The 13,995-nt window shown below is 44.0% G+C and overlaps 2 protein-coding genes across 7 annotated transcripts in view; both read right to left on the bottom strand.

Moving 5' to 3' along the window:
- LOC308483633 (caspase-8-like) overlaps positions 1–6,239 on the bottom strand; it is a 30,691-nt gene extending 24,452 nt beyond the window's left edge. The window contains exon 1 of one of the 2 annotated variants that reach the window (XM_081017688.1): positions 6,129–6,239. The gene's annotated coding sequence lies outside the window, so the exon portion shown is untranslated. Of the gene's footprint in view, positions 1–3,031; positions 3,050–6,128 lie in introns of those variants that run through there. The other variant, XM_081017686.1, reaches the window with a different exon arrangement.
- CFLAR (CASP8 and FADD like apoptosis regulator) overlaps positions 4,952–13,995 on the bottom strand; it is a 39,929-nt gene continuing 30,885 nt past the window's right edge. For all 5 annotated transcript variants that reach the window (XM_081017883.1, XM_081017884.1, XM_081017885.1 and 2 more), the window contains 2 exons: positions 9,449–9,926; positions 4,952–6,363 (listed from right to left, as the gene is read on the bottom strand). In XM_081017883.1, coding sequence (XP_080874009.1) covers positions 6,228–6,363; positions 9,449–9,926 — 614 coding nt within the window. In that variant the 3' untranslated portion in view covers positions 4,952–6,227. The remainder of the gene's footprint in view (positions 6,364–9,448; positions 9,927–13,995) is intronic.

Here is a 13,995-nt window from a genome sequence, read left to right as displayed (position 1 = left end):
GATGTTGGGAAAGATGGAGGGCAGAAGGAGAAGGGGACGACAGAGGACGAGATGGTTGGATAGTGTTCTCGAAGCTACCAGCATGAGTATGACCAAACTGCGGGAGGCAGTGGAAGACAGAAGTGCCTGGCGTGCTCTGGTCCATGGGGGTCACGAAGAGTCGGACACGACTAAACGACTAAACAACAAAAAGAAACATTCTGCGTGTGCAAATGGCTTTAGATACCCATTAGGTCCATAAATTACCATATATAGTGTTATAAGAATTTTAAGGTCATAGTGTGTGTGTGTGTGTGTGTGTGTGTGTGTGTATATATGAGAATGAGCTTAAAATTATATATATTGGATGTTCAAAAATATACCAATCAAACACATACAAATATGTAAACCACATGTCAGAATGTAGGGGAACAGTTAGGATCACCCCAAAAACACTAAAACTGTTCATGAATCCCCCCCCCCCAGCCAGGCCTCGCCTCAAGCATTAAAACTGCATTTCCTCTAAGACAAAAAGCATTAGCTAAGCATATTCCGCTCTGCTGTAACAAAGGTAGCTGAATAGAACAATGCTTTCTTCATTTCTCAGGCTAGTTGGCCTTGTTAACCAGATTGCAACGTTTCCTTCCTGGAACTGTGCCACTAGAGCAAGAGAAAAGTAACACATCTTTGGAAACGTTGAACGCAAGGCTCTCACCCCCCCCCTTTCCTGCCAAGAGTCCATAATAGTCCCAAGACAGCTTTCTGTTCATGCTCAGAGGAACTCATGGGGCAGGACTCTTCAAGGAGGAGAAAAGGGGAGGGATCTGGTCTGGGGTATATATGCTTGTGCACATGACTGTGAACTCGTGCATGCTTTTTGTGAACTATCACACTTGCTCCTTCTACCAGTTCATGGATGGTAGAAATAAAAGCCTTTTCTCCGAAACTATTCCTTGAGTGTCTGTTGACTCCCACTTCCCTTTCCCGGGCGCAATATTTTTCCCACCTGAGGGCAAAGCCTCATAAGGCTACAAGAAACCCACAGAAAACTCCTGAAACCATTTTCTCTCTCAAATATTTCTCTGCAATGTCGAAATGGGAAATCTCCCCATTGTCTCTTTGCTCACAAATCCTGTCTTCAGGGCACATTTAAGATATGAATAGGGTGAGAGCCCAGTAGTTATCATAACAAAAGAATGGCCAGGCTCCCGGGTAATCCAGTCAAGTGACAATTAACAGGTAACCTGGCAGACATGATAAAAACAACTGCACTCAGATTTCTGCCTTTTCTGTGATGTAGGTATGATGTATCTAGGGGGTGGTCTTGGGCTACACCCCTTCTGTGATGTATGTATATATGTATGTTTCTGGGGGTGGTCTTTTCCAGGGTGGGCAATTTCAAATGTCTATGGTCTCTTCCCCCCCCACCACCACCCAACTGCCTGTGTGGGGGGAGCACCCTTTAATAAAGATCAGGCTTACTAGCTGCTTTGCTTCTCAATATTCTCTGGTTTGTCTCTGTTATTTTCTCCTACCAATAGAGAACCTAACAAAGGACTCTATATGGGCTCTTGGGTACCCCATAAGGGAAAAGGAGCAGTTTTTATTCTTATAAAAATAGCATATATTCAACACAAAAATCAGTAACAATTTGTTGTTGACAAAGGACAGCTGGGCATATAAAGTGCCCCATTATCTTCAGTAGCTTAGGGCCTCATCAAAACTAAATCAGGCCCTGCACATCACATTGGTTTCCTTCCACTGCCAGAACAGTAAAAATGGATCTGGTGGATTTAGGGCCTGTTGTTGTTTATTCGTGTCCGACTCTTCGTGACCCCACGGACCAGAGCACGCCAGGCACTCCTGTCTTCCACTGCCTCCCGCAGTTTGGTCAAACTCATGCTGGTAGCTTCAAGAACACTGTCCCACCATCTCGTCCTCTGCCGTCCCCTTCTCCTTGTGCCCTCCATCTTTCCCAACATCAGGGTCTTTTTCAGGGAGTCTTCTCTTCTCATGAGGTGGCCAAAGTATTGGAGCCTCAGCTTCACGGTCTGTCCTTCCAGTGAGCACTCAGGGCTGATTTCGTTCAGAATGGATAGGTTTGATCTTCTTGCAGTCCATGGGACTCTCAAGAGTCTCCTCCAGCACCATAATTCAAAAGCATCAATTCTTTGGCGATCAGCCTTCTTTATGGTCCAGCTCTCACTTCCATACATCACTACTGGGAAAACCATAGCTTTAACTATATGGACCTTTGTTGGCAAGGTGATGTCTCTGTATGTAAACAACCTCAATTCACAGTTGTTCCTCCAAGCTCATGGATCACGGAAACGTACCTTGATAACATTTTCGCATAGTCCTGGCTCCCCACCCTTGGCCACACCTTGACGTGTTTTGTGTAGTTAGTTACCTGATTGCTTATCAGCGATGACCCTGAATCTGACTCTGTGTGTTATGCTGCCATTTGAGAGCACTGCATTTGAAGTGATACAAGGATGTCTGGCAATAGTTCACACTTGCATCTGAACTTGCATTCACCTACGTCAGGTGTTTCACATGTGTGCCTCTTTCTGTTGCGAATGGATCAGAGTGGGTTCATATATCAGGCCAACTGGGTTGTTTTGGGGGGGGGGGTTTAAATAAAAAAATATTTATATCTTAAAGCTGTGTGGTTGCGAACCCGATCTGATCTCCTAAGCATTTTTTCCTACTCTTCCCCCACTCTCAAAAAGAAAACAAGGAAAATAAATAAATAAGCAAATCGGGCGCATTGAGGTGGGTAGAGCCCAGTGCCCTCTGGGGGATGCAAGTTTCCCCTCTTCTCCCACCATCTGCACCCCCATTCTTCAGCCCAGACACTGAAATCCAGCACCAAGTGCCTTCTTCTGGCAGCTCCCCCACTGAGAGAAGTGAAGCTTCAGGGGACCAGTGTGGTGTAGTGGTTAAGAGCAGTGGACTTGTAATCTGGTGAACCAGGTTCGATTCCCTGCTCCTCCACATGCAGCTGCTGGGTGACCTTGGGCCACCTCTGAAGTCTCTCAGCCTCACTCACCTCACAGAGTGTTTGTTGTGGGGGAGGAAGGGAAAGGAGAATGTTAGCCGCTTTGAGACTCCTGAAGGGGAGTGAAAGGCGGGATATCAAATCCAAACTCTTCTTCTTCTTCTTCTACCAGGCAGAGGGCCTTCTCAGTAGTGGTGCCCGCCCTGCGGAACGCCCTCCCGTCAGATGTCAAGGAGATAAGTATATAACCTTTAGAAGACATCTGAAGGCAGCCCTGTATAGGGAAGATTTAAAAGCTTTAATGTTTTGAGTTTTTTTAATTTTTATTTCCGCTTTTCAGATTTATACGTTTCACTAGTTTTACAATCATTTTAACATTTCAAAGCTTGACTTCCTTCCCGCCCTTTCTGCAGTTCATTAAATTTATTTTTAATATCTTCTGTATATCCAAATTAACTTAATTTGCTTATTTATTCATCTACTTTAAATATATACTCCACAACTGCAGGTTGTTACAATAACCCTCCCAATGTTCTTATCTGTTTACAATTTATCTGTAAATATTCAATAAACCAGTTCCATTCTTTTATAAAAAGTTTGTTATCTTGATTTCTTCTTCCGGCAAGTTTCGCCATTTCTGCATATTCCATAAGTTTTTGTATCCATTCCTCCTTTTGCTGGGACTTCTGATTCTTTCCATTTTTGGGCAAGTAAAATTCTGTCTGCTGCAGTAGCATATATGAATAAGTTTCTATACAGTTCCGGTAGTTCTATCCCTATAATTCCCAAAAGAAAAGCTTCTGGTTTACGTTACATTCCAACAGGTCTCTCTCCAATTGTGATATTTGTTCCCCAAACCCTTGTATCCTATCTTTCTTAGATACTTCATTCAAATGATTATATTGTATCCATGTTGTTAATTTCCCTAATAATTCCTTAAATTCTTTTAATTTATACTCTCCTCCCTCTTGTTTTAATAAATTTCTATAAGTTGTCCACCCTTCTATCATATTCTTTTTCTTTACCGCTTTCTTCCAACAATGAGAGCCAATGTAGTGTTTTACCTCTAATAAATGCTTGTATTTATCCCATATTCTCTACAATTTTTTCCTAATTATGATTTGTAAATCCTTTATGAACTTCACCTTTTCATACAATAAATAAGCAAAAATACTGTCATGACCTTCTAAGTCTAGAATATGTGAATTCTCTAATGTCACCCATTCCTTCAACCAATAAAGACAGGATGCCTCATAGTATAGACTCATATCTGGCAGGGGACAACCAACTCTTTCTTTTGCATCTATCAATATTTGATATTTTATTCTCGTTTTTTCCCCTTGCAAATTTATTTCGAAATATCTTTTTTGCCAGATGACCCCCCAGATGTTCGGACTTCAATTCCCATCAGCCCCAGTCAACAGTCTACCCACAGGAATGATGGGAGTTGTGGTCCAGCAAGATCTGGAAGGCTACAGGTTTTCTAAATTAACAATGGGTAACGTAAGAGCCCTTTAAAAATAATTAAAAGGTTCTAGTCTTCTCAGCTCTATTTTGCCCATGCTTACTGAGTAGCAAATTCTACTGAGTTTAGCAAAACTTATTCCCAAGTAAGGGCATGTACTGTTTTAGTCTTAGATCATGCTTAAGTGTGAGACGAAAAGAGTACCAAAAAACCTGATCATTGGTTTTGCTCAACTTCTGACATTGCACAGTCTCATTTTTTTTAAAGAGAACTGCTTGAGAGAAATAAATAAATGATAAGATACTGAATTATACTAAAATTCATTTTGAAAGCTACAATATTAGAAGCCAATTTGATTGTTATCTTAATAGAAAAGTGGAATGCACATATGAAATAAACTTAAATGAATTCATGTAAAAGAGGATTCAAGAAGTCATTTAGAAAAACTGGGCTTCTTTAGATCCCATTAGAAAGAACTTTTCAAACAGAAACGAATTACCAGGGAATAATGATCGAGAAGAAACTTTAAAAAACAGCAACAATCAAACGTGTAGGTGAAATATACGTATCTGAACAAAATAACCAATATAAATAAATATATTAATAGTACATGTCCGAATCTCAAAACCTTGCTTCTAATTAACAGTCGAGCAACAATCAACAGCAGAAAACACCTTCCGATTCAATTCAACATCAAGGATAGCAGATCAATCTTCCCCAACCAAGAACAAACATAGCTCTTCCTATTTTCCTGTCATACCACCAGAATGTTCAACTTTTAGTCTCCTTTTTTACAAAAATAAAAAATGGACTACAATTCCCATAATCCCCAGCCAGCCCAGCTAATGGTCAGGGATAATGAGAGTTGTAGTCCAACAACAATCTGGGGACACAAAGATGAAGGACAGTTTACCACCCATGTGAGAGTTAATTTATCAGCCATTAACACAAAGAGATGAAGCCCCAGTAAGAATAGTGCAGTCCCAGTTCTATGTGACGACAGAGCAATGGGCCGTCTGTACTTGGTAGAAAGCTGGTTTTGTTACTTTGAAGTTCTAGATAGGTGGGATATTTTGGGGTACACGCAAGGAAGATGCTAAATATCGCCCGAAAGCCGAAAATTCTGCACACACACAATTCCAGCGTGTAGGTTTCAGACCTTTGGCCCTGCAGATGTTGCTGTATCTCCAATCCTTGGCCACTGGCCATGCTTGCTGGGGTTTGATGGAAGTCCCCAGCACCTGTTTTTAGATCATCAAGAACAACAGAAAGAGCACAAAAGCAAGGCCCTTGTTCTGCCAAGTTTCTTTCCCCCCGTAGCCTTTACACCAGATTCTTCTGACCAAGCAATAGTGCTCCCTTCCATCAACGTGGCTCAACTGAGCCACATCTTCAGTTTATTGTCGCTGCCCCATGACTCTCCACCTGTGTGTTCAGACAGATCTATGGTGCCTGAGGTCTGGACTTCTCCTTTCCATTGACCTTGCACCCACCCCCAAGTGGAAAGAAGGGCAGAAGCGAACTCTCAAAAGGGTTGTGAGAAAGAAGTTTAAAAATGAAGAGGTGTGATCAGTGATGTCTATTAGTCTTCTATGTTGCATTAGATTACATTGTCCTTTAACCCAGTATCTATCTATTTGAACTTTGGGTACCTGGCGGCACAAAGAAGGGACAAAATCCTACCATAGCTGGTGGTTCTTGACCTTACAGGGGGAACCAATGGATGTCATTCAAAGGGAGATCTCCCTAGGGCACACCTGCTGCGAGTTAGGCTTGGCGTATTTAGGTGTCAGAGAGGAAAAGCTTTTTCCTTAGGGTATGCTTCAACATGACAAAATACTGTTCCGTAGGGTGAGTCCTGTTCCGCGAATAAACTCTGTTGTTCAGCTCCACCAGGATATCCAACAGATGCAACTTCCTGTAGGGGAAGAAGGGGGAGGAAAAGAGTGACAGTTGTCAATAGCCACATAGCAATCTGTAAAAAGTAATTTCCAACTCTTGACTTTGCCGTAATATTTTGGCACCGGACATAGTGGAGCGTATCACAATTTAAGATGGTGTGCTTTGCAATATGCTCCATAAGCAAAGCAAAAGGGCGGGGGGAGGAAAGAAAAGGAGATTGTTTTTAAAAATGAGGAAGGGAGGCAGGAGCTCAGAACTCCTTTAGACCACCCCTTTACAATGCTCCTGGTTCCTCTCTCCAGTGCTATAACGGCTAGAACATGGGTAAGCAAACTAAGGCCCGGGGGCTGGATCCGGTCCAATCGCCTTCTAAATCCGGCCCATGGATGGTCCAGGAATTAGCATGTTTTTACATGAATAAAATGTGTCCTTTTATTTAAAATGCATCTCTGGGTTATTTGTGGGGCATAGGAATTGGGTTCTTTTTTAAAAAAAATATAGTCCGGCCCCTCACAAGGTCTGAGGGACAGTGGACCGGCCCCCTGCTAAAAAAGTTTGCTGACCCCTGGGCTAGAACCTTGGCTTTTTAAGTGAAAGCAGTTCCTTAGGTGCCGAAATTCCAACGGATCAGAAAAGACTATTTACCGTATTTTTCGCTCTATAACACGCACCCGACCATAACACGCACATAGTTTTTAGAGGAGGAAAAAAAGAAAAAATATATTCTAAACGAAACAGTGGATGTATAATTTTTGTGGTTCATGCTGTGGCCACAGACATGTGATCTGACGGTGAGTTTGGGGTAGCCCAATGCAAAAATCCTGAGGATCCATGTGGATCTGTGCTTTGTAACCACGTTTTAAGTGGGGAGGGAAGGAAAAGCACTCAAGGGATAAGGAACACGCGTGGGGTGGGTGGAGAAGGATGCTGTTAGTAATGCAGAAGAGGGGTATAAGAGGAGAAGGCTCCTGTCCTCTCCCGCTTTGCTCCTTTAAAGCAAGCAGGCTCTGCTTCTCTCCCTCCTCCCTGGCTCGCTGAAAAACTTTGCTGCTATTTAGCCAGCTGAGTGGGGAGGAGAGAGGGACAGAGAGCCTGCTTGCTTTAAAGGAGCCAACCGGACAGGAGCTGCTTACACTCGTGTAAGTGGCTCCTCTCCTCTCCCGCTTTGCTTCTTTAAAGCAAGCAGGCTCTCTGTCCCTCTCTCCTCCCCACTCAGCGGCTCTTCTCCCGCTTTGCTGTTTCAAAGCGAGCCACGTAGGAGGGAAGGAAGGGGAACCATGGATCCTCTGCTCACGACTGCAGCAGATCCCCCCGCCATCTGTAGGCATTCACTCCATAACACGCACAGACATTTCCCCTTACTTTCTAGGAGGAAAAAAGTGAGTGTTATGGTGCAAAAAATACGGTATGTATGCGACAACAGCCGCTCGGATTTTACTTGCCCAGAGATGGAAAGAAGACAGTGAAGAATGGCAAATTAAGTTGATGGACTATGCCAAATGGGTAAAAATGACTGGAAGAATCAGAAATCAGGAAGACCAAAATTTTAATAAGGAATGGGGAAAATACATAATTTACCTTAAAAACCATTGTAAACAATAAAAACCACTAGCAGGATTGGAATAACACTTGTAGTTCAGTGTTGAATTTTGGGTATACACTATGCTGTTTTAAATGTGCATTTTATATTTGACTTCACTTAGCAATGTTTTCTTTCGAAATGTTTAAGATTCTTTTTTTTGTTAACTTTGTTTGTGTTAAATAGGTATTCTGTAGTTGACCTCCTTTGTAATGTTTTATTTTGAAACCTTTCAGATAATATTTTAGTTTCCTGTTCATTATGTTGCTTTGACTGTATACTTTATATTGGACTTTCTTCAGAAATATTTGATTCTGGATTGTTTTTACTGATGTTTAATATGCTGTAAACCGCTTTGAGATTTTTCTTAAAAATATAAGGCGGTATAGAAATGAAATTAATAACAGTAATAATAATTTAAAAGATTTGGATTAATAGAAAAGATGCAGGAGGAAAGGGTTAATACAAGGACCCACTAAGGGGAGGAGGGAAGTTCAGGAGATACTTTGAAATTCTCTTTTTATGTTGGTTGTTGGGTAATCGATTGTAAATTTCTAAAATCTGAAAAACTAAATAAAATTATATATATATATATATATATATATATATATATATATATATAGTGAAAGCAGTTTCTCAGAGGGTTACCGTATTTTTTGCTCCATTAGACACACTTTTTTCCTCCTAAAAAGTAAGGGGAAATGTGAGTGCGAATGGCGCTGCGCAGAGAGGTAGAGCTGCGCAACGCCCCTTCAGCGAAGCGGGAGGAGGAACGGAGACCCTTCTGTTCCTCCTCCCGCTTTGCTGAAGGGCGCTGCGCAGCTCTCCCTCTCTGTGCAGTGCCTGTCCTGCGAAGCCGGAGGAGGAACAGAAGGGTCTCCTTCTGTTCCTTCTCCAGCTTCGCTGAAGGGGCGCTGCGCCTTCTCCGTCTCTGCATAGCGCCTCTCCCGTGAAGGAGAGGCGCTGCGCAGAGAGAGAGAACTGCACAGAGCCCCTTCAGCGACGCGCCTGTCCCGGAAGCTGGAGGAGGAACAGAAGGGACTCCTTCTGTTCCTTCTCCAGCTTTTCAGAAGGGGCACTGTGCAGTTCTCCCTCTCAGAGAAGGAGAACTGCGCAGCGCCCCTTCAGCGACGCACCGTCCTGGCTTCTGCCTTAGCCCTGCGCAGCCTCTTCTGGCAGGGGGAGCCTTCATCCCGCTGCCCTGAAGAGGCTTGGCGCGGTTATCCCAGAAGCCAGAACAGTCACACGGTATCCCAGAAGCCAGATCCCTCTTGCTGTTCTGGCTTCTGAGATTCAGAATAATTTTTTCTTCTTTTCCTCCTCCCAAAACTAGGTGCGCCTTACGTTCTGGTGCGTCCTTTAGAGCGAAAATACGGTAAGTTCTGCAACCATTCCCATATTTCCGTCCCTTTTCTGCACTCATACAAAAATGCAACACAGGAACCACCCATAGGAAAAGTGGAATTGCTACTTTGCTGTTGTTCACATTGAGAAAAAAGCCTTTCCCCCTCCAACTTTCTACCTTTTGTGCGGCTCAGTCAGAAGGTCAGCTAGAGCAGACAGGTAGTAAGAGGATGTACTCTGCGATCCCTCCAGGTATGATGCATCCAGCATACATTGGCTCCAGAGAATGTCTGCTCCTTGCGGAATGGTATACAGATCTCCGTCTGTCTCTATTAAGCTGGTATTTTCCTGCCTGCTTCCGCGCTCAACATAGTTCTGGACGAAGAACAGCTTGGGTTTCCCCGAGAGATAAACGCACGCATCGCCAGTAAAGAAATTCTTCAACCTCTCCAGGGAGAACGCAGGAGCACCCTGGTCTGTGCAGAAGATGCCTTGCTCGTTCCCTCGACTGATGAGGACGCAAACGAAGCAGTCATAGTCCTTGTGTTGCTTCAGCCTCGCGACCTCGAACAGCTCGCGCACCAAGGAGTCCACATTCGGGAAGAGGCAACAGCGGACTTCAAAGGACAGCGCTTGGAAGGCTTCTGCCAGCATATCTGGAGAAAGAAAAACGCCCGGAAAAAGAAATTATGGAAAGGTCTTGCCAAATGCAAGGTGGTTCTTTTATAATGAGATTCAGAGGCAATACAATGCACAAGTGAGTGGGAAGATTTTTAAAGATTTTATTCTAAACAGCAAGTCATAGATACATCGCCAAGCAAGCACTTCAATCTGCCACTTGGAATAATAATAATAATAATAATAATAATAATAATAATAATTTATTATTTGTACCCCGCCCATCTGGCTGAGTTTCCCCAGCCACTCTGGGCAGTTTCCAACAAAGACAAAAAATACACTAAAATGGCACACATTACAAACTTCCCTGAACAGGGCTGCCTTCTCATTACCTGGGTGTAGGCATACAACCTGAACTCCCCATGGAAGACCAAGTACATAGTCTAGTGGGTGCTCCTGGAATCTTAATATAAGAAGAGCCCTGCCGGATCAGGCCCAAGTCCCATGTAGCCCAACATCCTGAGTTCTAGTGATATGAGAGACAATGTCCAACAGCCGCTTCTAGAAGCTTCAGTCACACCTGGAGAAATCAAATCTGGCCTCAGCAGCACATGCCTTAGTCCAGGGATGATGATGATGATGATGATAATGATGATGATCATGATAATAATAATTTATTTATACCCCACCCATCTGGCTGGGTTTCCCCAGCCACTCTGGGATGCTTCCAACAAAACACTAAAATACAATAACCTATTAAACATTAAAAGCTTCCCTAAACAGGGCTGCCTTCAGATGTCTTCTAAAAGTTTGGTAGTTATTCTTCTCTTTGACATCTGGTGGGATGTCAAAGGCGGGCGCCACTACTGAGAAGGCCCTCTGCCTGGTTCCCCGTAACTTGGCTTCTCACAGCGAGGGAACCACCAGAAGGCCCTCGGCGCTGGACCTCAGTGTCCGGGCAGAACAATGGAGGTGGAGACGCTCCTTCAGGTATACTGGACCAAGGCCGTTTAGGGCTTTAAAGGTCAGCACCAACACTTTGAATTGTGCTCGGAAACGTACTGGGAGCCAATGTAGGTCTTTCAAGACCAGTGTTATATGGTCTCGGCGGCCGCTCCCAGTCACCAGTCTAGCTGCTGCATTCTGGATTAGTTGTAGTTTCCGGGTCACCTTCAAAGGTAGCCCCACATAGAGCGCATTGCAGTAGTCCAAGCGAGAGATAACTAGAGCATGCACCACTCTGGCAAGACAGTCCGCGGGCAGGTAGGGATGCAGAACTCCATCCCTGACTGCGCTGCCGGATGGGACCAAGATTCCCCACACCTGGCTTAGCTGCATCCAGGTGGGATTACAGCAACGCTTTCTACGTCAGGTAGCCTTTGAAGGCGATTTGGAAACAGCAACCGATACAGAATAGGGCTGCCAGAACACTGCTGCTCAAAGATCTGAGCAAATTATGGAGACTTTACATAACTACACAGGCGGCCTATGTATTTCCAGGCCCAATTTAAGGTGCGGATATTTACCTTTAAAGCCCTGAGCCATGAGTTCAGGGATTCCACCAACCATGCCCTCCCCCAAAGGAAATCATTCATTCCACTACCCTCTTCCATTTTCTTCTTCTTTTTCACTCAGCAAGCAAACGGCCACCTTTCTACAACTACTGAGCATGCTCAGACCTCCCTAAGCTGTTTTAGAGGAAGTGATTCGATTCATTCCTTCATAAACACTAATATACAGTCTAGCCATCAGAGGGCAGGATTGCATCTTTATACCTCTCCCTAATTCACAGTTTACTCTGGTATGTGTTTGTGTGTGTGGGGGTGGAGGATAGGATCTAAAGCACACCACATATTCCCGTCTAACTTTTAAATAACCTGTCATGAAAATTTCCACGGAACAATTTTACTCCAGAGGATTATCAGCAGGAAGCAAGACGGGCGTAGAAACTTCATCCAATATAATAATAATTAATAATAATAATTTATTATTTATACCCCGCCCATCTGGCTAAGTTTCCCCAGCCACTCTGGGCGGCTTCCAACCGAGTGTTAAAATCAATACGGCATTAAATATTAAAAACTTCCCTAAACGGGGAATCTAAATATTAAAAAACAGGCAACCTTCGCACAAAAAATCCCCAACCCAACATGATTTTTTTTTTTTGCGCGGGTGGTGGTGGGGGAGATCCCCAAACATTGTTTGATATTCAAAAAACACTCTGCTTTTCCTGGAACTGTTTTGCCAAACCAGTTCTTAAGAGAAGGAGCAGTAGAGGCGCATGGGACACTTAATGTCAGGGAGTAGTTGATAATTTATTCTATTCCATACATGGTGAATAAATTTTGACTGCCGTTGACTTTGTTTTCCACATATGAATGACCGGCAATTTATTTTTGCACCTGGTTAGGATTCCGAAGAGCGTAAATACAATATGAAACCCTATGTTATGCAGGAATGCAACAGGACTCACAGGTATGGATGCATAGGAGTACATCGTTATAGGTTGTGGCCCTGGGCACAGCTACCTGGGAATAGCCCTCACTCAACACAGTGCAACTTACTCCTGAGCAAACATACATAAAATTGCTATGTCAAAGTACAGTTGTACCCTGGTTCTCGAACAGAATGCATTCCAGGAGTCTGTTCGACTCCTGAAACTGTTTGAAAACCAAGGCGCAGCTTCTGATTAGCTGCAGGAGCGTTCGAAAACCGTGACACTCACTTCTGGTTTTCCATCGTTCAAGAGCCGAAACGTACGAGTTCCAAGGTGTTCGGCAACCAGGGTACGACTGTAATTAACTGTGGGCTCATGTCCTCTTGCAACTTCAACAGGGCTTGGGGTGCCAACATTTTTCAGTCTTGGCCTAATTCTGGGGTTTGACCCTCTTAAAGGCACACCTCACATCAGGGTCAGGCCCATGAGAAGCGAGTCTTACAAAGGGCAAGCATCGCCAGCAAGATCTATCATCCCCTTTTGTAGTGATGTTCAGGCACAAGCGCTTTTGGCTATACAGCCAGAACCATGCATCCACAAAAGCCACAGAAATGGATGGGGCAGAAAAGTCCAATGAGAACAGAGCGTTTTCAGGGGCCAAGGAAGACGGTCGGAGGAAAGAAAAATACAATTTTAAAATATACGACAGAGTAGGGATGGAATGGAGTATTGAAGATAAGGGTATGGCTGGTTGGCTGGCAGCAATCCACACTTCCAACATTTTGCTGGAGGCCCCTATTGGTCCTTAACTATCTCGGCTCAGGTTCAGGAATGGCAACTTTCACTTTCAGATCTAAAGTTACGTTTTAGTGAATGCTCTCGTTTCGCTTTGTCTCCAATGCTTAAAGCACCCATCTCTGTTCAGTTCCAGGAGGTTCCCGGGTTACTTATTCAAAAAGGATCAGGGAACAGGAGATGGAGAGAAAGAATTCATACCCCAAAGAGCGACTGCCAAAGTAGGCAGGACTGGGCTAGCTGCATGTTTCCTGTTCTGAATGGAAGGTTATCCTTCAATGCGCTCTATGTGGGGCTACCTTTGAAGGTGACCCGGAAACTACAACTAATCCAGAATGCGGCAGCTAGACTGGTGACTGGAAGCGGCCGCCGAGACCATATAACACCGGTCTTGAAAGACCTACATTGGCTCCCAGTACGTTTCCGAGCACAATTCAAAGTGTTGGTGCTGACCTTTAAAGCCCTAAATGGCCTCGGTCCAGTATACCTGAAGAAGCATCTCCACCCCCATCGTTCTGCCTGGACACTGAGGTCCAGCGCCGAGGGCCTTCTGGTGGTTCCCTCGCTGTGAGAAGCAAAGTTACAGGGAACCAGGCAGAGGGCCTTCTCAGTAGTGGCACCCACCCTGTGGAATACCCTCCCACCAGATATCAAAGAGAAAAACAACTACCAGACTTTTAGAAGACATCTGAAGGCAGCTCTGTTTTGGGTAGTTTTTAATGTTTAACAGGCTACTGTATTTTAATATTTTGTTGGAAGCCGCCCAGAGTGGCTGGGGAAACCCAGCCAGAAGGGGGGAGGGTATAAATAATAAATTATTATTATTATTATTATTAATTATCCTTCAGAGAAAAGTTAGCTCGGACCAGAGGTAA

This window comes from Podarcis pityusensis, assembly GCF_964106645.2.
Source record: "Podarcis pityusensis genome assembly, chromosome: 1".
NCBI lineage: Eukaryota > Metazoa > Chordata > Lepidosauria > Squamata > Lacertidae > Podarcis > Podarcis pityusensis.
Note: the sequence above shows the minus strand (reverse complement) of the source record. Positions and strands in the feature narration are given on the sequence as shown.